The sequence below is a fragment of the Oenanthe melanoleuca genome, chromosome 4, assembly GCF_029582105.1.
Source record: "Oenanthe melanoleuca isolate GR-GAL-2019-014 chromosome 4, OMel1.0, whole genome shotgun sequence".
Classification (NCBI taxonomy): Eukaryota; Metazoa; Chordata; class Aves; order Passeriformes; family Muscicapidae; genus Oenanthe; species Oenanthe melanoleuca.
The window spans coordinates 42,832,577-42,859,476 of NC_079337.1; the positions used below are offsets into that span (position 1 = coordinate 42,832,577).

The window sequence follows — 26,900 nt, forward strand, 5'->3', positions numbered from 1 at the left end:
TTACTTTATGGAGAAAGGATGTATTTTTATTCAGACTCTTGTCTTTCCCCTCAATATGCTGTATGCTTACTCAGGTAAGTATTTGAGTCACCATCCCTGGAGAAATTTAAAGGACATGTAAATGTGGCACTAAGGAACATGGTTTAGTGGTAGACTTGAAGGTGTTGGGTTTATAGTTGCACCTAATAATAGACCTTAAAGATCTTTTCCAGACAAAATGATTTTCTGATTCTAACTAAACCAATTGTAATTCAAGTCATATGCAATGGTAGATAACATTCTAAGAATCTTTAATAGTGGTTTTGCTGCAGAAAACATTCTGACTCTGAAAGAAAGAATGCTATTTTGAAGTTCACTGTTTCTAAACAAGTTCAGTCTTATTAGAGAAAAATTTAAATTCTCAGCTTCTCTATTTGTCATTAAATGTCTGCACAAGAAAAATATGACTGTGCCACATCTTCTGTAAGCTTGCAGCAGCCTTTATGATCAATTGCTACATTTGCCACACTAAGAAATTTGTAAAACACATGCCAACAAACACATATCAAAGCTAAGTTTCATGTCACTGATGCTGATTTAATTGTTGATTAATAGAATGGTCTTTATTTTTCTTCATTTCAGTCTTTGATTTATAGTAAAATAGAAAAAACAAGATCACTGAAGTATTTTCTTGTTGATTTTTGCACAAAATTTCTAGATCTGAGGTACTTTTTCAATAATATAAAAAATGTAACATCAATTATCTATCACTCACATTCACATCACATTTCTATTTAATTACAGTATTTGTCCAGTCTGATAATTAGTGTTCAGATTACTGTCGTAATATACTCCACAAAGAAGAAGTCTTTCCACTCATAAAAACAGCAAGATAAAGAGATATTTTTTGCTTACTTTGTAAGTCATAATCATTAAATTAGAGTCATAAAAGGTGAATTTAGAATTGCAATGCTAATTTAGAAAATATCAAGAAGAACAAAGCTCAAAAGTAACTGAATTTGTTGATGCTGGAAACACTATGATTAATTACATTATGTTTAACCATGGTTTTTACTACCCAGTGAACAGAAATTACATTTATATTGTGCTCTATGTCTCTATGGAATTTGATTTTGGCAAATTTCTGTAGTCATAATCCTGATAAGATGCTAAGTCAGGAATGCCTACTGGGAGCTGGATGTCATCAGAATGCCTACTGTAATCAAGTGTAACTCCAAAGACAGAGAGCAGGATTTCATACATCATTTACACTTTATGAAACTGCAGTGAAACTATCAGATAATTATCTTCTACATTGGACAAGATGTGCCATCCTGAGTTGGTTAATTTTACATTTGTTTTTGCTTCTCTTAGTTCCTGGAACTAGTGCCACCACTTATTTACATTAATACTGCAGGAAAATTGGTATAATTCTAGTGTAGTAATGGCAGTCTGAGAACTGCCAAACTGTTTTCTGGTGTGGTAATGGCAGTCTGAGAAATCTATGTTTTCCATTAATAGTTACCTGTGGTAATAGAGCATTAGCTAGAAATTGATCCTGATTGACTTTGTTTGATACAGAGCTGTTCTGTTTCAAGAACAGGAGTGATTAGTCCCTGCCATCCCTGCCCAGTTAACAACTGTGCAACAGTGATTCCTCAGATTGTTTTGCACCAAGGTTTTTGAGTGATTTTCCATTTCATCAACAGCAAATTGCTAAATTTCGTTATTAAAGCAGCACCTCTGCTAGACAGTATACTCAGCTGACATGGAACATGGAAAACTAGAATGCTAAAAATAACCACCTAAAAATACTAAAATTCTATGGGTTAAGTATGTGTTTAGGCAAAAAAAAAAAAAAAAAAACAGCTGTAGAAAAGAAATTTCCATAAAGGAAAGCTTTTGTTTGGATTAAATTAGATTTGAATGTGAAAGATGTCAAGTTTTTGCACTGGAAATTGGGTTAAATTCAGGAGACTGTATCTGTGAGGAGCATGAGTTTGAAAGACCTTAGGAAAAGTTAGGCAAATTGAGATGCTGTACTTCACTTCTAGTACTGAAATCTCCTTGTTCCTGTAATTCACCTGCTGGATATATTTAGATTTTGTGTTCTCCATCATTTTCAGAACATTTTATTCTTTTCCCAAGAGTGCAGCACTATCCCTGCAAGCACTCTGCTCTACAGAACAAGACATAATTTTTTGCCTAGAAGTAGAAAAGGCATTGATTTTGTTAAGACAGCATGGTATTCAGAGATTGGTTTTCTAATATGGTTGGAGCTTTTACATTTACAGTAGTGAAAGTCACAATTAGGACATTACATAGAAATCAAGGCTTCACTTTTACAAATATAACTTATTTGTGTGTTTTTAATAGAAGTTTAAAAGCACATGTGTACTGATGCTATTGAATTCTTTATATTTGCAAAATCTGATCAGTGATCTAAGATTCTTGTAAGGAAAACAAGAAGAAAATCTATTCTCTCACAGCAAGTTTGAATGTGTATATGAATAGCTGCATGAACATATGAGCATGTCCCCTCACCTCTGGTGTGCACCCCAGTGAATGTCTATGTTATTTGTTCCATTTTCAGTCTGTTCTGCATATTAGTTCAAATGTGATTTATAATAGTAAACTTACTGTGATTTTTCTGGTGTCTAGGTCTTGTGTCTTATGTCAAAGAGGAACAGAATGCCTTACCTTGTGTTTTAATGTTCTCTGTCTGCAATCCCTCCCATAATGAATAGGACTCTGATAATAGAATCATAGAGTAGTTTGTGCTAGAAGGGACATTTAAGATCCTCTAGATGCAAACCTGTCATGGGCAGTATAGCATAAAATTTAAAGATAAAATTCAAAGATAAAATTTTTAGGTATTTTTCAAAGTTTATGAACTCTACAGTCCAATGTAGTAGGATGAAAATTACAACTTATTTGCATATCTGCTAGTAAAAAATCATCAGACTAATTTCAAAACTGCATATTTTGCATTCTTCATTTGTTTCTTCCCATGAAAAACTTTGTAGTATTAAATCAGTAATATATAATAAAATTGTCTTTTTTCAAAAAGGTTGTTTTTAGCAAGGAAAGACAAGAATGAGTAACTTAATGCCATCTGAAATATATAGCATTAATATACGATTTTAACTCAGTCCAGCTGGCTGCAGATCAAGAATACCAGGCAAAGCTCAGCCAGCTCTTTCCATAAAAGATCCCTTTCTTTAGTGGGTACTCCAGTTCACCTTGGCAATTGTGTAAAATCCTGCCTCTAAAATCCAAGTTTTCCTTTTCAAAGCAACTATGAGCATCTTGACACAAGAGTGCCAGGAAGGAGGTGCTGCCCTGATGGCCCTAGCAGGGAGATGTTTAGGGTGGGACAAAAGGTGGGTACCCTTTGATTCAGCTCTTCTCAGCCAAAAGAGGTATATGGGAAAAGGAACTGCAGTAGGGACTGTGTGCATGATGTAAAACATGGCTAGAGGTCAAAGGCAAAAACACACTTGGAGAAATACAGGGTTTAAGAGAGCAAGGAAGTGAAATTCATTCAGTTCCATTTTTTTATCCATGCCTGGATAAAAGAATGAATGTATTTAATCCAAATTTAGGGTCATACCCTTCAATTAGTTTCTTCTGTTTGAGTTGGTTAAAGTACTTGTAATGTATTGCTAATATATAATAATATATATATATAATATATAATAGGAAATTCTTGAAACCATAAATAAAAAGGAGGGGGTAAGTTCTTTCTAGAGATACCCTTATTAATGCTGCCTTCACACAGGGCTTTTTATTCATCAAGTGTTCAAAATAAAAATTATAGCATTATGTGCAGAGAACATTATATTCAGAAATTGTCAGGTCTTCTCACATACTGCACGAGGCAATTGGGTAGTAAAAAGGCACACAAGCACTTGAAGACATGGAAGTACACAGGGGGAAAATGTTGTGTTATTCTTGTCAATAACAATATGAGTTCCAAATTCAGAAAAGTGACTAAAAAAACTGGGCTAAATCCCATTTGCAGGCATGTTCTCAAAAATGTTTTCATTCTATTAACATTGTTTACTGATGATAGCAACAGGACTTGTAGACTGTTTTCCTTATAAAACCATTTGGGGTTTCATAATTTAGGGGTAATTCAAGCATCTTTCATTCTAGAAGAGTTACAATGTTTTCTGTGCTAACCATATGGATATATTCAAATTTAACTAGCTTCTTTATCACACCAGTGAGGATACAAATTAAAAGAAATATTGCTTTTTCCAGTTCATGACCTAAACTATTTCCTCCTTGTGTTCAGACATGTTAAAAATAAAATCTCCAGACAAATAACATCTCGAGTTTGACCTACTGTTTATATTTGTGATGCATGCCTGAATTGCCCTATGCAAATGCCTTAAGGCATAATTTAAGTTTAAAGGGTTTTCTTTGACCAGACACTTTCTAATGCCCACATTTTGACTTCATAATGGTAAAGGTAGGATTTCTGTATAATTCTATAAGTGTAATTTATATTTTTGCATTCTAATTTGGAAGGTAAATAGTTATCATTGGGAAATAATGTGAATGACTGGAAGCAAAGGAAATACTGTGTTTTCAAAAGAAAACAAATTAACTGCTAATACATTACTGGCTATAGATTGTGTCATACTTCAGTAATAAAATCTCAGAATATACACAAAAGGGAGATACAAAAAACATAAAAAGATTCTAAAGCTCCTGGAAATTCATTGGAGACTATCAAGGCTAAAACTGTCTAATCATAAATTAATCTTATAATAATATTTATTTTATATGTTGTGATGAATTTCCAATTCAAGATTAGCCTTTTTTATTTTGTCTTTTTTTGTATGATGCTTAGATTTTCATGTATTCAAATTGATAATGCCCCAGCAAAGCAGGTGTATTAGGAAGTTGTAAAAGCAGAAACTGTAGTTAAAATGTTAAATTTCTCATGTTGATGTGAACAGCAGCCAGAACCACAAAGTTAGGACTCCTAAATAGAATAGCTAAATTCCATAATAATATTATTGTTTTCTGAAAGCAGTGTTTCCATGCAAACCAGCACATTGTGTCAAGCCTGAGTATCACTTTGAGCAATATTTTGCCACCTCTTCATTTCAGCAGATTCTTCTCCAGCATCTCAATCTGCTGCATACAAAGCAAGTTTATACTATTTTGGCAGCATGAATCAAACAATTTGCTAAGGGAAAATTCCAGATTTTTTTTTTTATTTTTTTTTTTTTTTTTTTTTTTTTTTTTGTGTCTTTGAGTGAAATGCCTCATATCTTTCTAGCCTGAGGGGGGGGGGGGAAAAAAAGCAACCACAAAACAAGCAAACACAAAAACCCATCCAGCCATCACCACTTCCTTTGTTGTGGTATGACAATGAATTTCTGGTTTTTAAGTCAAGTGTGAATTTTATATTTATTAGCCTCTACAGTAGTGTATTTCCAAGCAAAACCAATAGAAATAAAAACACAGTGAGGGGACTGTGTAGGAAACTGGTTTAGTACCAGCACTGGAATCCTCTGGATGTGTAAACTGGTGACAATCCTGCTCACCATGGCAAACATGGCTGTGCCACAAAGAGCTCATGCCCACTCTGTTGCAGACACTCAGCTGCCCCACTGGGCTTTCTGTACCCATGCAGAATGGATGGAATAACTGTTCTGACACTTGTAACCTCAGGTATCAATTTAGCATCAGTAAAAATGAAGATCTGTGCAGTGGCGATGAATTATTTGTGACGTTTTCAATTTGAAAGAAAGTGAAACTTGACCCATTTTGGTGATTTCTAAGGTATTTTGAGGAGACATTCTCTCACAATCCCTCTAAACTCAGTTCAAATTCAGCAGGGGATCCTGATGGCAAATTCAGCAGCTTTTTTAGAAACCCAGTGCAAAATATCAAGCTATAATAAAAATTAAATACACAATTTCCTTGGGTTTGACCTTTGCATCGTACATTGTTGATAACTCTGCTATGGACTGACAGATTTGTATTGCTACTTTTCTAAGATTTGGTTAAGAAACCATCACATGTGTCTTCACCTAAAGATCATGTAGACTGTGGTTTATATGACTATCTATATATATCCTTCAATTCTAGCAGGAATCATCTAATTCATGCTTTGCAATGCCTTTGAAGCAATCTATGAAAATCTGGCTAATGGAATCCTAAAAAGGGTAGTCTCTGCATAGCCTGAAAAACAGTTTAGTGACTATAAAATAAAAAGTTAATTTGAACATTTATATTTCCTACTTCTTGGGCAAAATGATGCAATTGTAACATCTTTGCATCCATTTCTTGAGAAGGATTTATAAAAATATTATTTTTGAGTTAATGGAACTTCGTACTTTCTAAGTTCAAATTATGAAAATCCATACAGGAACAATACAGGGGTTTTCATAGCCCTGAATTTTGAGTTATCTAACGTTTGTGTTAAGTCTCTATATAAAAGGGAAAGGGAAGAACTCCTTGAGAGCATTATTTAGTCCATCTAATTGTAGATCTTGCTTTGAATTGCACTTTTGAGGATCTGCTCTGCCTCCTTTTTCTATGCAAAAAACTAGGTGTTTGAGGCTGTGATGTGAATATTCCCTCATCCTGCCCTCTTTCAGTCAGAGGATCTGTGATGCTGCATTCACTATTCCCCTGATGTACCTCATCTGTATCTAGAATTTCCAACCAAGATAGAAATCTCTGCTACAAATTGACAAAACAGTTACACTAATGAGTTCCACAAAGAAAAGAAGTTGGGGTTATCCTCAGCATGAAAATGGCCTCTTTGAACTTGTCTCCTCTTTCCATCACAGATTAATCTTCATCATTTGTACTTGTAACAATCAAGTTAATTAACTTGGGATGAATATTTTGAGAAGTCTTTAGAATCTATAGCTGTTTTAAAAGTAAGTGTATCCAAGTAATGATGAAGTTATTCCAAACAATTGAGCTTTTAAAAAATTCAATTTCTATAATGGATATATATTAAATATTAATATAAAATGTTTTCCCAGCAGTACATCAGTACTCAGTAAGCTGGCTACACAAAGCAGTATTTTTATTCTTTTTTAATATTTCTGCTTATTATTTAGTGTGCTTTCCTGGCCAATTAAGAAAAAAAGCTTTCATAATTTCAGGTTATTCTTTCCAGCAAATGCAATTTCAGATTTATCAGTTGTATTTTCTGTTCCACAGGAAGTAACAGAAGATCGGGATCGTTCTCGACTGGATTCCATGGTGCTGTTAATTATGAAACTGGACCAGCTTGACCAGGACATTGAAAATGCTCTCAGTGCAGGCTCTTCCCCATCCAGCACCCCCACATACAAAAGGAGGCACATACCTGTAAGCCAGCTTGATCAATTTTTTATTATTAATATTATTCTAAACAAGATCTTTGTTTGCTTCACCTTTTTCTTTCAGTCCTCATGTTTTTCAGCTGCTTGGTTTAGAACTAATGCTTTTTTTGTAAAGAATTTTACTTGGTTGCTTTTTTAGTGTCTCTATACGTATTTTGAAGGCAATAATATTGACATCCATTATCTCCTTTTGGCATCCTTTCATAAATGAGAGCTTTTGAACTCCTGATAAAACAAAGAGAGATTCAGAAAAACAAGATTCAGAAAATGTCTGGATCTCTAATTATCATCTACTCTAAATGCAGTTAGCATAGTCTCAGGTCACACCAGTCTCAGAACATGTGTCATTTGACATTATGAAGAACTGGACATAAGTCTGAGCTACAGGTCTTGTTCTTCAGCTAGGGAAAGACAAAAAGTCCTTATTCATTCAAAGTAATATTCCGGGCAGAACTTGAAATATTTAATGTAGGGTTTTTTTATACACACTTAAAAGGATTATTCTGTGCTGAGAATAATCCAAAAGGAGACGGGACAGCTCACAACATGACCAATGCATTCTTTTTTTTTTCTGTAAAGTGTTTACATGTAACTCTGAAGAGCATGAAATGGCTGATCCAAGGTATTCTTGTGTAGGCATCCTGTTAATTTCACCCACATGTGTTCCAGCTGTTTTTCAATCCAAGAAACCTGAGAAACACTGCCCCAAGATCTCTAGACTAACATTCATATCACTTGTTTTGGTTAGTGATATTTTCTTTTAAATAACAAGGAATTTTTCCTTTGAAAGCCCGGTTTCATTATTGTTGAGTAGTCTGTAGGTGGGAAAAGCTGTATTTCACTGGAAATTGGTCAGCTGAAAGTTACATAATGTGTCATCCTTAGAGGAAATCACATGATTTCACTTTTTATCATTAAACAGTTTCCTACAGAATGTCAATGTTCTCACAGTATCTCTTTAAAAACTGATGACATGGGAAACCTGAAATATGTTAATATCTATTCTCTATATCTCACCAATCCATGCCAGCACTTCAGCTAATTTCTTACAGCAATAAAGGGAATGGAGGCAATGTTTATAAGTAACCCTGCCTGGTAATCAGAGGTGTTACCTGTTCCCAGGCTGCAAAGCAGCCCTGCAGAAAGACAGCTTGCATCAAACATGCAATATATGCTATCTATGGACAAGGATTTCCTAGGAATTTTTGAACCTTTGATTGTTGTGGACCAGAAGACCAAAATATCTGGTTTTCAGGATATATAGGTATTGAGTTCAGGCTCATATTTATTTTATAGTGAGAAATCATATGAATGTGATGTAAAAACTTGGGTAATGCAGCAGGGATCATGGTTCTGCACTGTGGCAGCACAGCTCTGCTAACCAGAAACTTCTGAGAGCAGCTGTAGCCAAAAAAACTGTACAGAGGCTGCTCCATGGCTCTGCTGCATTTCCCAGTGCTTCACATTGCAGACAACTCACTGGCAGGAAACATCTGACTCCAATACAAGGTCCCACCTAACTCTGTCCCTAATTTCTGACCCTTTCCAGAACACTTGTGTCCATGGCACAGAGGCACCTGTCTAAATGGCAGCTTTGGCTTGGCAGACCAGAGACTTAATGGAATTAATGAATCAAAGGGTGCTGTATCTCTTCAGTTTAGGAGCAGAACCCCTGAGATGACTCTGCCCTGTATTTCAGACATTCCAGAACCTGGCACTAGGAAACTGAGGCTTTGTCTGCACAGACTTAAGAGTTCAGGAAATTTTTTTTTGCATACTGTGTAGCTTGACTTATGCAGGCTACACCTCAGCTAATAACCCTGACAGTATATGTATATATATTGTTCTGGTTCTACACATAGCCAGGTCTTTGCCAGATGTGTCACAATTTATCTGCAAGCAGTATAATCCCTTGCCCTCACCCTATGCAGTAAATCAAGCATATGCTAAATTTTCACTTCCTCAACAATAAAACATACTGTAGATCTTCTTTTTATTTTCAGAAAGAGGAATGTAATCAGTGTCATTAAAAATAAGGGTATTTTAACCAGAAATGGTATTTGGCTGATAAGTGTCTGGTGATTCAAAAAACTAAGGAGCTGTACCTCTGAACTGTATAAACTGCTGGATGGTGAAGTCATTTCATCTGTGTAATGGCTTACAGATGTTCACTAGCTAGCAGTGCTGCAGAGACAGAAGGTGGGAGCACACAGGAAATACTGAATATCAGAGAAAAATGTGAAACTTCTGCAGCCCTTAACTGATTTTTCTTACCTTGCATTCTACCCTTTAGAGGAATTATAGCTTTGATGTTAGTAGTGATTTATAATTTCAGAACAGCAGCTAATGAAAATCACAACATTGAAAAAGACAGCAAGCATATGTATTTAAGCAAGCTTGCCTAAATATTTTCATTATTTAGCAGAAATATGATTTTATTTCACATTCACATTTACTTGCAACATTTTCCTACAGGATGTTGAATCTGGTTCTGAAAGTGGAGTGGATGTTGCTTCAGTAAATCACTCACAAACAAACTTGTCTTCCAATATCCATGCTCCTGACCTAGCATCTCCCTCTTCAGTAGCCAGCTCTGGAGCTAAACCAAAGGCTGGGGTGAGTACAAAGGTTATATTTTTTTAAACTTCTTTCATGATTCAAGATTGGAAGTGAAATTAAAAAAATAATACTAGAAGTTTCACATTTAAAAACACAGTATCAACATCTGATGATTGCAGTAAGACGAGTTTTTATATGAGAAAATAATTGAAAGGAGGTAAGTTTTTCTGAAGTGGTATCACTTAGAACATTTCCTAAATCTCATTAAGGATGCTGCCAGAGAAAAATTGTGGCTGATTCATTATGTCCAAACCCAGTCATCCTAGTCCTCTTGAAGGTTCCTACTACCCTACTGATCTGAAATTTGCAAAATTTGGCAAGTGGGAACCTCTGAGCAAGCAGACACTTTTCTGCTGGTCCCAGTGCATGCAAAGTGTTGAGAGGAAGGGCTGGCCTGGGAGCTCAGATTTGGCAAGGAACCTCCTTCTGTATTCATTCATAGGTACACAGAACTATGAGAAGCATGGTTCTTTTTCTGCTGTTTTCCACATTTTAAAGAATTCTTCTTCATAATGCTTCAGCCATCAGTGTGTGCAGAAATGCTTGGATGTCCTAGAAACTCCTGACATACTATCTGTTCCCTCTTCAACTTGCTGTTTCCACTGCCTCAAGAAGCACAGAATGAAAGACTTCTAAGTTTTGCCTATGCTGAAAAGTCTTAGCATAACTCCTCCTCCATCTCTTATTTAAATGCTTCTGGTTACGAGACTAGCAGAAAATCTGGGATAAAATATTAAAATAAAAAGTGTAGCTAGCATAAATATATGTTTAGAACAAGTCTATAAAAAGTAAAATAGAGGCCACCTGTCATTTACTGCACTGCAATAATAGCAAGTTAAGTAATGCCTTTGATTGTGGCTAACAGAAGTTCTAATAAACATTTACATTTGGGATTGTTCACTTGTACAAAAATAAATTCACTTGTAATTTATCATCAGTGCATAACTATAGCAAATAGAGAGCTCTGCACTCTGTCACTGCATACGTAGCAGCACAAATTCTCAAATAAGTACATATGTTATGCTGGAAGGTAATATCCCATTTTACCAGATCCTGAGAAGCACACAGACATTTTTTCACTTTTTAAGGTATTAAATGTCCCTTTCCAATTTTGGTTTCTCTGCTTTTATTTGGGGAACTCTTAACACCTGGCTTTGCAGAAGTAGTCACTTCCTGGGAGTTAGATATTATGTGTTAATTCAGCAAGTTTGACATTTTTTACTTTTGATGAATATATATAATGCTGAACATATATGCAAATGCTATTTTATTAATTTTATGATTTTTTTAATAAGTGAAGTTAGTTTCTCCAAACACAACTAATTTCAAAAGTTTTGCAGTCTGCAACTCCTCATACCCTCTAGCAATCCATGTAGTGAACTCCTCTGAAAATCCACAATGTGGTGTTTTTCTGTAAAGGAGACTATAGTTTTGGAGGTTTGTGGAATTTTTGTGTTTGTTTTTGGTTTTTTTTAATGTTTTTTTGATTTGGATTTTGTTTGGGGATTTTTTTTTTTTTTTTGGTCAGACTATCTATAGGAATAAATTTATTCTGCACTTGAAACTCAGTGAGCTACTTTTTAATGGTAATGGACTGTTTCAAAGATTTTACTCCCTTTCTGGAGTTTGTAACTGCAGATCTCCAAGGATTCCAGATGCTTAGTCTCCAAGGACAACTTCTTTTGTTGTGTTTATTAATAGTATGCAAACAGGAGTGCAAGGGTGATTAGTTATACTATGGAATGATTTGTGGTATTTTTAAACAAACTATAGCAAACAGTTGGCTGCATCAAAGTCAGACTGTAAAGTTAAACACTACATCATATGCAGACCTGGATAGTGGGAATACCAAGGCAGGTCAGGGAGACATGAGTTTGGATCTAGTTCCTGATAAAGAAAATGTAGAAGATATTAATTGCACAGGATAGAGCTCATAGATAGAAAATTTGTGTACAGACAAACCATGCCCACCCATGTTCATTCAGGTTTATATGGACTCAAACCAAACTATTTCAAACAGTGTGTTGGGGTATGCATAAGCATAATTTGGTTTGATAGTCCTGGTGAAAATCATTCACTCCTTGGTTTATAGAAGCAGGACATTTTAAATATTCATGAGAATATTTTATAACATGTTAAACAAGGATTGTATTTAAAATTCAGTGTCAATTATAATTTTCTCTGCAAATTAATAATATATATTATTTTAAGTAAAATTAAAGTTATGTGTGTATATTTTCATGCACGAGTTATTTAACATTTCATGAAGCTTCACTTCTGGATAGTCAAACCCATTCTTGTCAGTGTGAATGCCTGTCTACAGTACATGTCCATATGTAAAAGCACACACCTGCTCACACAGAGAACTCCTTACTGAATGCAGGCATGACAAGGAAGAACAGAATTCTCCACAGAGCATTATGGAAAGGCTTCTCTATGATTCTGCTTGAAGTCCTTTGATATGCAGATGTACTTGATATTTTGGGCTTGTGAGAAGCATCCAGCTGAATAACCTCCATCCTAAATTTAGAATGCCACCATTGTATCTCATGGTCAGGTTAAAATAGCATCGTGTGACCAATAAGGTGTTTGAGCCACAAATTGTACATGTTTGGAAAGGTGCTTATTTGGACAATTCTCACAAAAATAAGGATTCATGAGACTGAACAGATACATTTCCTATATAATTTAGGATGGGATAGTAAGAAATGATTTTGGCATCCTTATGTTGCCTATGTATACAGAGCAAAAAAACCAAAACCTCATGCTTCTATAATTAGCACATCTTTATGTTTTGGGGCTTTATTAATCAGCCTCCAAAATAGACAAAGATTTTTGTATATTAACATTTGGCTAGCACTAATCACATGAGAGTTGAAATTGGGTTAAAAAAATAAGAAATCAACAGCCTTTTGCCCCAGCATCCATGAGAAACTCTGGAAAAAGGGAGTGTCTAGTCTGGATTTGGAGAGAAAGGAATGTAAATATTCTACATGTCATTGCCTTCTACAAACCAATGCTACACATCTGAACAATTAAAATATTCTTAACAATAAAGATCAGAAATTATTTCGTTATGAATGTGGTTTTATTATTATAAAAACAATATGGGACTACAGTACTTATTAATAATTAAAAGCAAGTTATCCTTCTCCAATGCCCAGTTAAAAGCTAACCAGTTTAGGAGAACTTGAATCAATTATCATTGTCCTTTTTTTCTTTTACTTCCTCCATACAAAAATAGGCTAAAGGACAGCAGCAACTAAGGCCTTAAAGCTGTGGCCAAAATTTTGTCCTTGAACATCTGCTCTGCAAAGCCTGTTTATTTTCTGTTCAGGTGAAAAAAAAACCCAGCCGTGCTTATTTTCTACTCCTTGTCTTGGCAATCTTATCCCTCCTGCTTCAGTAGTGCCCAAGTTAACCTTAATCACACTGTACAAAGGTAATCAAGCACTATTATCACCAGAATAGCTGGTACCTAGCAGCAGATTGTTCTTCAGATTAGCTATAATGACTCATTTAAGATGCATTCAATTCTCAAAGTGATTTAAGACATCAGTTGTGCCTGCAAGTATAAAATTACCTAGTCTGGCTGAGCACTGGAATGGGCTTCAGGCATAGCTGCTGGTGACACTGAAGCCTTGGATGAGCTCAGGAGTCCACTTTCACAAATCTTGTTACTGGATTGGACAAAAACTTGTATTATCTAGATGACAGATTTGAAAATCTTTAATTTATACACACTAAAATAATTTAACAAAATGTATTCATAATCATATAATTTAAAATTTTGCCAAATCATTTTGTGAGAAATAATTTTGAGATTTGTAGATTAAGAAAGAGTTCAAGTTTATTGCTTCTTAACTGTACTGGTTTTAAATTATGAAAGAACATAAAATTTATTGTAAGTACAAGGAAACCTTTCTTTGAAATCAAATATTAATGGTGGAGAATTGTCAAATTATTTCAAGGGTTTGAAGTGTTTGCACATCATCCCACATCAGGCTGTACATTCAGCAAATTATGAGATATGCAAACACATACAGAATATTTCACATACAGAATATTTCAGTGCTTTTGTGCTGACAAATATTAGGTCATGCAATTTGCAAGGTGATAGATTTTGGTCTCTGAATTATACCTTTATGCTACAATTGCTTATTTATCAAAGTTCTCATATAACTTTTCTAAATTTTGCTGCCATTTTAGCATTCCATGAATTCTTATTTTACTCATTCAGGCAAAACTGAAAGTTAATCTGGCAAGCATCAGGGAGAAAAACCCTTACTGTGCAACATTAATTCAAATGTTTCTTTAAAACTTGATAATTTTTGTGAAAAAAGATGGAAAAGTCTTCTCAGAACCTGATCAAGTTGATTTATTTAGTATTGTCTTTCATATCTATGTTTAAAAGAAAATGTTTGAGAAAACAAGGTAAGGGAATTATTTATGAAATTAACTTTTCAAACAAACATAATTTCATTTGAATTTTAACAACCTGTTATTATACCCTACAAAAAGTAAAATACCATATAGTTACATTTTCCAATAATGTAGAAGAAAACAGCAGGATTATGCTGTATTTGTTATATGAACTTCTCAAAAAATTTTCTTGTACTCTGTCTTGTTGCCCGAAGGAATCTCTATTCTGTTTTAAGTATTTCTTCCTATGTTAATCCAAAGTGTACTTATTTAATCTCAAATGAAATGAGAGAGTTCTGTGGAGTCTTTTAAGCTCTGTAAATCTTAAAGGTGATCCTTTCTCTCTTTTTTTTTTTCTTGGTTTTTTTTTGTTTGTTTATTTGTGGGTTTTTTTTGGGGGGTGGGTTTGTTTTTTGGGTTTTTTGGCAATGAGCAAACTACTCCTACAATATGAAGCAAAATCACTGCACCAGTTATGACATCTTTGACAGGGGTCACCTTTGTTGTGGTCAGGGACAATCTTTGTCTCCCCCACATTTTCTCTGCCTCAGTATAAATCCTGAGTGAACAATGTAAATTCACAATGCAAAGAAAGGTTTACAATTTTATACAGGTAAGCATGACCCAGGAAATACAAGTATTGGGCTATCTGCTCTCAATTCCAAGTTCAATCCCAACAAAATATTGGTAATCTAAATAAATAAACAGATTCTGAAGTGCTAAGCATGAAGATTTCTGAGACTTGCCAACATGTCAAGTTGTGCATTTACATTTCTGCCTCTACTTGCAACTTGTTTACTACAGCCATGCATATATACTGTTTTTTTTCTCATGTTTTCTGCCTTTTGCAGAGTTGCTGACACTGTCTTCAACACTGTCTCCCTCTGGTTATGTTTGATAATCGTTTTTTATAAACTGAAGAAAAAGTTTATGACTTCTTCAGCTGCAACATCACTAATTGATTGTGCTGTTAGAAATGTCAAGTGCATTTTTTTTCACGACATGCTGCCACCTGGTGTCTTGCTCTTTTAGATGAGGGGCTCTGCACAGGGAATATCAAACATTTTGACATAGGCAGATGTGTTTTTGCAGAATTAAGGCATTATGCAGCAGTAAAAAGGTTTAATGTTCAAAATTAATTACTATAGTCTATTTTTAGTTTCTATTTAGACATGACATATCATAACTATGATAACAAAATGCTTTGACTGAAGAAAAAACTGTGAGTGAAAATTTCAAAGTTGCTTATTGAATTAAAAGTTGTTCCCAAAGCAATATTTCTATTTGAAAAGTAAAGAAACATGCAGACATCAATTTGCAAGTGGGGAAAAAGGTTTTTTATATTCTATGCATGGATTAAATAACCTGTTTTGTTATTTGCACTCCTTCAGTAAAACCTTCTCCTCTTGTGAAGCCAAGAGCAGAAGGCTCAGTTTCTCTTGACATGGTAGGTTTGATATAAAGTCAGGCTATCAGCATGTTTTTTATTTCAACAGCTCTGATATGAAGCTGGTCAAGTCTAAATTTTTGAGAGTTTGCTGGGCTTTGCTTTCCATGACAATATATTCCAAATTGCAGAGGCTACATGAAATGTTCCCATTTGTTGTCCAGTTTTAATGCCTGATAAGTTTAGTTCAAGTCTGTATTCTGTGCTCTTCCATATGGACTGAGTTGAATCCCTACCAAGTTTCCCTTTCTTTCCTGAAGTTGCTTAAATATGTTTAACTGTATGTCAGAAGGAAATTTTAACTCTTTTTCAGCACCTGCCAAGAAAAGCTTACATGACATTTATATCACTAGGGTTTGGGAGTTTTTTTTTTAATACCTTGCAAATTTTCCCTGTCGGTATATAACCTATAAAGTGCATTTCTGCATTGAAGAATTTCAATTCTGAGATGGGAGTATAGCATTCATGTTGTATGCATGTGGAAAGATGGGCAAAATTCTTTAATAATTTTCAATTAGAACCCTGTGAGTGCAAAATTGCTGCAACATACATAAATTGCTTCTTAATGTCAGTGGCATAAAGAATTTATTTCTCTGAAGAAAAACAAAATCCACTAAACACTGAAAAGTTTTATTAATAATTTGTTGCTCTTATTCGAATTGCTGCAAATGCAGAGTTGTATAGATCTGTATGGAATTGCATTGCTTTTGGTATCAGCCAACACTTGCAAAAATGATCACCTCAGGATATAGTGATTGGAAAGGTGAGGTACACAACAAGTTATCACTACTTCTTAAAAACAAGGGACAATCTTTTTCTAATGAATAAATCTGTGAAAATTACTGATATTTTGGAATTTAAAAGTAAATTTATCTTAAAAAGTGCTTAGGCATTTTCTGGGAAAAGGTTTATAACCCATCAAAGCAACAGATGGTGCACATTATCCTCACAGGCTTACTGTCACTCATGCAATGAAGTCCTGATGCAGGATTTGCATTTTACTCAAAGATCACAGTTTGTCATTGGGATTTCCATGTTTTTATACACATCCTCTAGTCTACTGCATGTCTGGGGAGAGGAATGTAGCCTAGATGGAGCCAAAACAGCCACAGACATGCTCTGAACCACTGACAGCTGTACATGGAAGCCCTTGCTGGGCTTACATGGAAGTTGTTTCCCTTGCACTGAGTTTTATCTCAACACAAGTTCTCCTAGTGACAAATGCCTTCTCTGCTTCAAGCCTGATAGAGCCTTTCACAGCAAGTAATAAATGCCAAACTTTTCTGGGAAACTGTTGAAAAGAAGGAATTTGAAATTTCCTGTTAAAATTGTACTGTGATATGTTGCATCAGTTATTACATCTGTCCATCTCACCATTTTTAGAATTCTACCTCTTTGAAAGGAAATAATTGGAGAATATGATGGGGGATTAATTACACCACATGCAGACTAGTGTACAGATTTTAATGATGTAATTCCTTAAAACAAGGTTAAAGATCTGTGCCAAAATGAGAAATAATGTTCTGTGTGAAAGCCTTTAATAAGCACCATAGAAAATGAAGTATTCAGACATTTGTGGCTGTTTCCCATCCTGTTCAGTAATAACTCAAGATACCTTCAAAGTCACCCAAAGCAGACTTTCAGAAAGGGTTGCTAGGTCCCCTTGCTTGACAGTATGAAGGGATGGAAAGCAAGAGAACTTGGAGACTTGCTGCAGAAGGTTAGGTTCCACTAGATTTAGTGGAAACTGGGGATAAGGGGCTTTAAAGCTACAAAAAGCTTGAACTTTTTATCAACAGACCGATAGGTGACAAAAGGCTGCACCTTTTAACTGGGACAAACTGTAATTAGCAGCTGAATTTGTTCATTAACTCATAATTTGCCAAGGACACCTTTAGTTTTGGATAGCTCTATAAAGAAATCCCTTGTATCTCTCTCAGACTCTATGAGTATTTATTACATCTCCAAGGATTTAGATCTCTGGGAGAGAAGTAGTCAAACTAAATAGCAAGGGAGTGAAGAGCATCTTGTGACTGAGAGCCTTTACCTTATCCTTCAGCATTTCAGGAGATGGGAAAGATCAGTGTGTTCTGAAGATGGAAAAAATTGTGTCATTTCAGGAGTTCATTTGTAAGTTAATTCTTCTGTTTAGGGGTGCAGTTGCTCTCTGTCTCCTCCTTTGTGTGATTCAAGGAGGGGGTTCAAACCACCCAGGTGTTCCATGAAGTACTGCCGTGTAAAAGAGGGGACATACACATCTGAGCTGCCAAAAAATTGCGGAGAAACCTACTGCTTTGAGTATCTGCTAATCTCCAAGGTGGCAACAACTATTAGTGACCATTTAAACTATTATTTTAAAACGTTGTCTTGACAAGACAGGGATTTTTTTTCTATTTATTATAGTATTACTGTAAAACTGTTTTTAAGTAATCCTCTATTATTCAAATCCAAAAGTTTGGTGCTTGATGGGATTTTGGCCCATGTTGAGATGTTATGAAATTTAAATCCCGTTTGGCACAATTATGTATATAAAAACAGGAAAGATCAGAATTATTTTAAAATTATGATTTACTTTAGCTTAACTATGCTCCTGAATCATTAGTGTCTTTTTTTTTCTGTCTCCTCTTCTTCATTTTTGTTTTTTTTTTTTCCTTTTTTTTTTTTTTATTCTTCTTTCTTCTTCCTTTATTCTCTTTTTTATTTTTTTTTTCTTCATTTTCTCCTGTATTCCTTCTATTTTTCTTTGCATTTTCCACATTTCTGACTTTCACTCTGGATCTGCATCTTGCCTAAAGTTACTATAGTTGCTTACACCAAATTGTATCCACCCTGCTCCAAAGAATAGTTTCCCTCCTGCATATTCCATGGTTGTCTTTCACCAGTGATCTGGTGATCACTGGAATGGTTGTGCAGCCACATTGTTCATTTCTATAAACATCTGAATTTCTTCTCTCCTGATATACAGCTGGATAACAAGTTTACCTGTGAATTGAACAAGGTAGAACATTGGCACTTAGTGCAAAGACAGGTATTTGATGTTTTCCCAGCCAAGGACTGAAGACCAGTGCCCCTGGGGGACAAGTACATCACTAATAGTTGTTTATGCTGTCAGTCTTGCTAGTATTGAATTCAGACTCCATAAATTCACGTCTCTGCTTGTGGTTGTGGTTATTTTAAATGTGATTTGGGGGGGAGGGGAGGAGGAGGGGAATAATGTGCATTTAGCTGAAGAGAGAATATGCAAAACCTCAAGAAAGAAAAGCTGTATTAAAGGGGAAAGAAACAATGTAATATGTAAATATGTCTTTTGGTGAGAATTTCCTGTGTTTTATCTAAGAAAGAATTTCAGGCTCGAGTCCAAGACAAATAAAGGCACACAGAATGAGGGAATGAAGACAGGATTCGAGTTAGAAAAACAGTGACAACAGTTTAATCTTTCTGCCAGTAGATGGAGAGCACAGGAAAGTAGAAGCAGACACATAAATAAAGAAGGAAAAAACTTTGCATCAACTTCTTTAAGAGAATGAGAGATGAAAGAAGAAAAAAGCAAGAAGCAGGGTGCAGGGAAGGAACAGATTGTAAACCAGGAGGAAATTGGGGAAAAACAATGGATTCTGAAAAGTAAAGAGGAAATGACAATTCCTAAAGTATCAGCTTGATCAAACCAGTTTGTTGGTAGGAAATAATTTTTTTTTTTTTTTTTTTTTTGTCTTGTACACAGTATTATTTACTTTTGGAACATGGTTTGAAAACGTGGCATGAATAGTTTGCATTACTGAAATTGAACAAATCCATATCTGCCTTTTCAAGTACTTTTCCAGACACAGACATGCTGTGAGTGACATCATGGAAAACCTTTTTTTTTTTATGTCCCTTACATATACCTCTCTTGTAAGGAATTTTCTTCCTCCTGAGCTTTTCTTCTTCCCAGCTCTCCCTCACTCCCTTCCATGTCTCAGTTCTTGCTTGCTTTCCCTTTTTCTTGCCTTTCCTTTTTCTTGCTTTTCCTTTTTCTTTTTTCTTTTTTCTTTTTTCTTTTTTCTTTTTTCTTTTTTCTTTTTTTCTTTTTTCTTTTTTCTTTTTTCTTTTTTCCTTTTTCTTTTTTCTTTTTTCTTTTTTCTTTTTTCTTTTTTCGTTTTTCTTTTCTCTTTTCTCTTTTCTCTTTTTTCTTTTTTCTTTTTTCTTTTTTTCTTTTTTTTTTTTTTTTTTTTTTTTTTTTTTTTTACTTCAAAGCCAGGGTGGAAGCAAGGAATTTGGTTAGCTCTGTGTTTAATAGTTGAAAGAGAGTGGTTTGGGGTTTTTTAATGCACAAAATTCCTCACAGTGAGACATGCCACACATTCTGATCTCTCCCCTTCAGGCAGTTACACACTATTAAATATGGGCTTGGAAATGACACGTGTCTGGAAATACAGAAATGAAACAACCTTCCACTTTCTGCACTGCACTATACAATGAAGGTGTTGTAAATTGTTAATTGAATGGCATGGTTTCTAGTTAGTGGGGCTTTCTATAAATAGAAACTGTACATTCCAGTGTGTTGCCACTATTTTATTTTCTTCAAACTAACTGAAGAACCTTTCTATGTAACACAGAGATTAGCAAAGTTTTTAGTTTGCCTGTTTTTATTCCCTAACACATAGTTTGTGCTCTGAAAGTTTATTCTATTTACCTTCTCTTACCAAACTGTCTTTATGACATTTTTGTACTATTCCTATTTTAAAAGAGAAGCAAAATCCAAACAACCTATAATGGTACTTGATAATCCCTGTATCCTGCCACCCAATAAATGGTGAAATATGATTACTGTATTTTAAATACTGCACATATTACATAGAAAATAATAGTGAAGTATTGCCATGAAGAATACAGAAAGGCAAGCAGGGCTTTGCATGGAAAGGCAGGACGTCCTTTGACCTCCCAAAGTTATTCTGAAGTTTTGGATTCCCATTCTGAGAAGACAATAATGTCTGTGTGTGAATGGCACTGGACTGGGAAGCTTATTCTCTCTCAGTAGTTTGGTAGGTGACAAAAAAACTGCACGTGGGAGACAACTAGTGAGGAATTGTAGGCCACTGAGTCTGAAGACCACAACGTGAAAGCAAAGTAGGGTTTAATTTCACAGAAGGGAGAGGAGTAGATGATGGAATTAATCACTCAGTAATGTGTGAACCTTCAGAAAGCACTTTCTTTACAAAGCCATCACTCTCAGTCCAGCATATTTTAACTGCAGTGCTGTAGCCCTAGGAGTGTGAACACAGTTTGCAAGTATCAATGAGTAAATGCAAGATTATGTGGGATTAAATATACTGTTCCTTTGAAAAGTGATGAATTTCAAAGCAACCCAAGAGATTGACTGCGATAGGTGTCCTTGGAAGCCTGATGGAACTTTCAGATAGCAATATTTTAAATATTTAATATTTTAAATATTTAATATTTAAAATTCTGGATTTTCTGCTATTTAATTCAACAATTCAATATCTGATTGGTGACAGTTTTAAGGTAGAGAGCAAAAAGCATGACAGAAAGTGATAGAGCCAATTTCATATCCAGTTTTCAAACCATTAAAACAGAATTGTGTTGGCTCATTGTGCAGGTTTGTTACACAGTCACATGCAATTTGTCTAATTCTTCTTTTGCTGCTTTGCCAATACAAAAGCAATTCAAGAAAGATCTAATTTTGCTGTTGCCAGCACTGAGTGATATTTCAACATGCTTAGGGATTTCAGGGTATTTTAAAACCTCTGTATTCTCAGGAAAGAGAAAAAATCTTTAACAGGTTTCTCACGTAGTTTAGCACATCCTGTAGATAATGTCTTGGAAATGTGGAAATTACAGGGAAAAATCAGAGCATATGGATTCTATATAGGGAATATATATTTTTTTTCTAATTCAGAGAACCTATCTACCTAGAAGCCCTTCTGCACTTCAGGAAGACATGTGGTTATCAAATATTGTAAAATATTGCCAAGAAATAAAGGAGTTTGGGGATTTATATGTTCTCTCCCTTAATAAGGAAGGATTTATAATATCTTCCATGAGCCTAAGTTCTGCTTTGAAAGCATAACAAAAATTTCAGAAGTCTAGTTAACTTTATGTTAAATTTTCTCTTCTGTACACAACATAAATATTTGGGAGCTGATGGAATTAGGTTTATAAGAATAAACCTAATTTTATAAAAAGAATGTTGCTTTTTTCCTCTTTTTCTTTTCATGTCTCAAAGATATTTGCACTTTTCTGGAGTGGCTGTTCTCTTCATCCATCTGAACACAACACACAGTATTGAATTCAAAACAGTTTTTTTAGTCATGGGCTGAAGTTTGTGCATACATAGAATGCAGGTAGTTTATCCAAAGTGCTACCACAGAGAATCTCTGATAATGCTCCCCAGGCCCACATGATATTTATGCCCCTATTTTTATATATTTATACAAATTTTTCTTTTTTTTTTCCTTTTCTCCTTTTTGTTTTCTGATGGGTCTTTTGACACACCTATTGGAAAATGCTTAGCTGATAGATGAGATTATTTGCAGAAGGAATTTTGAAGACCAAGAACATTTGAAGAGCAAGACCTTGAGTCACTGAGACAGAACCGATGTGTCTTGTAACTTTATTCAGAATTTCACAATCCTTGCTAAACTGCAAGATAAGGGCCAAAGGCAACAAACCAGCAGGAGCCAACTCAGAATGTGCCAAAGTTCATAGAACAGTTGCTTCAGGCTAAAGTTTGTTGACCCTTAATCACTGGGGGTCATCAGTGGTTCTGCTGCAGGGCCCTGCAGAACGTGAGCCTGATCAGATCTGCTGCTGCTGCTGCCCAGGCTACCCCAGGGTGGAGTGAAAGCCAGGACACACGAATTCCAAGGCAGCATTTCATCCGTGTCTGCCTGCAAGAATGCTTTTTTGGGCTACCATCCTTCCCTAACACACGTGTCTTCTGATTCTAAACTTCCTTAATCTCTTGTGAATGGTGTAGGTGGGGTAAATCACAACACTGGCAGAAGATTCCTTCCAGTTAACAAACCTTGTGTGCTTCTGGTACTGTGTTTTGTCACTGACTGATATTAATGTAAGCACATTTGTACACAGTTTAACTTTTAAATCATTTTTTGTTAAGTCACAATGATAACATTGTTGAGAAATTCCCTTTTCCTGTTAAATCTCCTTTGACTATTACTGTTACCTTCAATAACTGCATTACAATGAGTATCTTACATTGCTGCATAACCCTGTCAAAGACTGCAGAGAAACAACTGGCTTTTCACACTCTAATCTTACAACAAATTCAAGATGCAAGCATGCCTGACAAAAAACATGCTTAAGTCTTGTGGTCTGTAACTAGATATCCTGTAGTAGCTACTAATGAGTATTAGTTAATGTAGCAAAGATGCCACTCATGATATGGTAAAATCTTTAATGCATGTTTTTATGAGCTGTACTATATATTTGGACAGTTCACAAATTTTTACAAATATAATCTTTATGACAGTGATAGAAAAGGTCTCATTCCTGCAAGATAAAGGCATTTCAGTATGGTCCATGAAGAACATAAATTGCATAAAAAGTTCTTCAAAAGCTCAAGAATTGCCAGTGTTTCTCATAATCCTTTTACATATGAAAGCAGAAAAAGATAAAAGAGGAATAAGGACATATTAACCCCTGGAGCAGCAGTGGGCTGAAGGGGCTGAATACTTTGGAAATGGATGATCCTCTTTAAAAGGAAAATGGAAATGGGGAAAAGGGAAGGATAAAATAGTTCATGTTCCACTAAAAATTAAAAGATGAAACAGTAAATGAAGGAAAAACACAAAATATTCTAGATCAAAAATATTCTATATGTTATAATGTTCAGGATTATGAGAGCCTAGATGCTTCAGAAAAATACTTACAGGGTAAGATTTGCAACTGTGAGAAAAGCCAAAACACAGGAGACTGTACTCTTCTGCAAAGGTGTCTGAAAACCTTTGATATCAGTCAAGATCCCAGTGTTCCCAGAATAATTAGAATGTTATTTACGTGACACAAATTGCCATTTTCCTTGTGTTCCCACACTGGTCTGCATGGGGATTGTTGCTTTATGCTGGTTACATTCCTCCTGCTGTATGGGTAATTCTTCTGCCCTGTTTGTACAGGATCTTGCACAATGAGGTTGTGGTCCATGTCTGTGGCTTTTGAGTGCTTCAGTAATACAAATAATGTTGTCACTACTTAAAATAGGTTTGTGGAGTGTAATCATGTCTGATCTTGATGAGAACTAAAGTAAAAACACTAGCAGGCTACCAATATCACTATTATGCTTATTTTTTCAATTGCTGCAAGTATGGTGTTTAATTTCAGTAACAGTCCTATTTCAAGAAGATTTCAGTCTAAAGACCAAGGTAAGGCAGCTCACACTAGGAGACAGACAAAAAAAAAAATTACAGAATTGTTAATGAACAAAACACTTTTTAAAATTCTCTCTCATTATCTTGTCTTCAAATAACAGTGGGGCTAGGGACAGAATTTGACATGGGAAGGGACACTTATAAGTCTTTTGGGAAATAATTGCTGGTGTAATGACTGACTGTGTGTGACAAAATAAGCCAGTGAACAAGGCATCTGTGAGCATGTTTTTGATCCAGGAAAGAAGGCATACTGTGAGAAAGAAACAAATAAGTGTGGTCTTTGTAAGAGCCCAGCCCAGAAACAGGGAGTAAAACAATAGCAATGAAGGTACAGATTTGGACTGTGTTAGGTGAGATATGAAGATGATGATTGATAATTTTTATCTGAAATTGGTGTGTGCTGACTATCTCTACAAATGAAAATCAAAACAGTTTTAGACAACAAATATAATGAATAATTTATATTTCACATTATGGAAATGGCATATATATATGGAAAGGGATCATTTGATAAACACACGTGATATATCCTATGGCAGGAAAGTGTATATGAAGGATTAAGCAGAAATTTTAAATGCAAGACTATTTTTATTGATACAGGATGGATTGAGGAATTTATAAAAAGGAAAAAAAATTGTCTGCACATAATTTTTCCTACTTTGAAGGGTTTTATTAAGGATTCTCTCTCCTAGTTATTAAAGAGTGGATTTTTTCATTAATCTATGTGAATAAATTATACTTTTATCTTCTTCCACACTTCACTGTCATCTTTTAGCAGATAGTATTTAAGATTTACTTTAAAAAAAATAAAGGTACAAATTTGCATTTCCTGCTCCCTGATGACCTTAAAGTACTATTAGCAAATTTTACTCCAAAAACACTATCAATATCACCCTTCAAAATGAGGAATTGACTCAGTTCTTCCCCCTGTTAAATCACCTTCCTGTGTGAATCCACATGGAGTAAAATTCCATAAAATGCATGGGAAATTCTTTCTTAATGCCTGTTGAGGTCTGTGTGGCCATCTGAAGTTCCCACAGACTCAGTACGAGCTATTAAATCTCTCCTTGCTGTTTTCACTGAATTCTAACAGCTAGAATCAAAGTAGTAATTACACTGTTACTGTGTTTTTGTCCCAGGGGTTGTTTATGTGCATGGACAGAGTTCCCACTCTTGGTGCAGGCCAGCTATGATGTCCAGCACTCTGAACTCTGGTGTTTACCAAGCATTTCATTTCCACCTCTTCAGCAAACACATCTGCTCTGTCCATTTCTAGATACTCTGGGATTGACTCTCAGCTAAATAATATTTTCCCAAATAGTGCAGCTGTCCTTCCACTAAAAGGCAGCACCTGAGGAAAATTTTGCCAGTTCTGGCTGTGACTCTCCCAGGTCTTAGCCCCATCAGCTGTTCATTAAAACCATACTGATCCCACTGTGCTAGAGAGCTTTGTTCCTCATCTGCAGGAGGAATTCATCCAAATGAGAGAGACATTTCATTGTAGGATTCCTGCTCCACTGCCTATTTTATTTTGGATCAAATAAAGTAAATTTAAAAGATTTTGGTAATTTCATTTATAGGTAATAGGTAAGTTGTTCACACCAAAGTTTGCATAACATATAAAAATAATTCCATGCAATAGGATCTTAAATTACTTTGAGAAATTTACTTGCAAGTAGAATAATAGAATCATTAAGGTTGATCATCTAAGATTCAACCATGAATCTAACACTGCAAGTTCCCCCACTAAACCATGTCCCCAAACACTATTTCTATATATTTTTGGATACCTGTAGTAATTCCCTGAATATCCTGTTCCAATCTTTGACCACACTTTCAGAGTGGAATTCTTCTGCTTATATTCAATCTAAACTTCCCTTGGTGCATCCTGAGGCCTTTTCCTTCCATCCCATTGTTTGTTATTTGGGAGAAGAGGCTGATCCCATCTCACTACAGCCTCCTTTCAGGTAGTTTTGGTACCAGAGGCTGTATTATCTTACTAGGCGTTTTAAAAAGAGGTTCAAGATTGCTTTTAACCTGGTTCCTCTAACAAAGCACTATAAAGGCTAATTTTTTGGGTTTTTTATGACTCCTTTCAATATCTGGCAGTAGGAAATGGACTTCATCTTAGGTGACAGAAGTCTTTCTGAGCATGGTGGCTGAACAGTTTGCCTCCTTTTCACATGGGGTACAACATAACACAGGCATGTCATGACCCTTCTTTGATGGAGCACATTCAATTGGTTCCCAGGCACCAAAATTGGTTCTCAAACTTTGTTTCAGTAGCAGCTTGTAAAACTGACAGGGCAAATAAAGGATCTGATGAAAGTGAGATTGAATTGACCAAAGAAACATCAATTTCTTTAGTGTTTGAAGTCAGAAAAGATATGGGAAGATAGTCTTCAATGATCAAGAAAAGGGTTTAGTGCTTGCCAAAGTCAAAGAAGGCTTCCCATGATTTCTCTTAAGTTTAATTAACAAAATTACTGTGGTAGATCTGTGTGCAGGGTTTTACATGGGATCATGATCAGTAATAACTCCTGGAAAAGTTCATTTATCCACTAGTAATTCGAATTAAATAAATACTTACAGATGGAATAGAGGTCAATTTTGTCATTTCAAAAGTAAATGGTTTTATAGTATATCATATCTTTCATTCCTGGCAAGCACTTGGGAATCAGCCCA

The 26,900-nt window shown here is 35.2% G+C and overlaps 1 protein-coding gene and 1 long non-coding RNA gene across 5 annotated transcripts in view; one reads left to right on the forward strand and one right to left on the reverse strand.

Annotated features, from left to right (window-relative positions):
- DLC1 (DLC1 Rho GTPase activating protein) overlaps positions 1-26,900 on the forward strand; it is a 237,986-nt gene that overhangs the window by 72,133 nt on the left and 138,953 nt on the right. For all 4 annotated transcript variants that reach the window (XM_056489192.1, XM_056489195.1, XM_056489193.1 and 1 more), the window contains exons 3-4: positions 7,180-7,329; positions 9,819-9,959. In XM_056489192.1, coding sequence (XP_056345167.1) covers positions 7,180-7,329; positions 9,819-9,959 — 291 coding nt within the window. The remainder of the gene's footprint in view (positions 1-7,179; positions 7,330-9,818; positions 9,960-26,900) is intronic.
- On the reverse strand, positions 18,382-23,955 carry LOC130252046 (uncharacterized). The gene is made up of 2 exons (XR_008840286.1): positions 23,721-23,955; positions 18,382-18,813 (listed from the first exon to the last, which is right to left on the reverse strand). It is a non-coding gene; the product is annotated as an uncharacterized LOC130252046 (long non-coding RNA).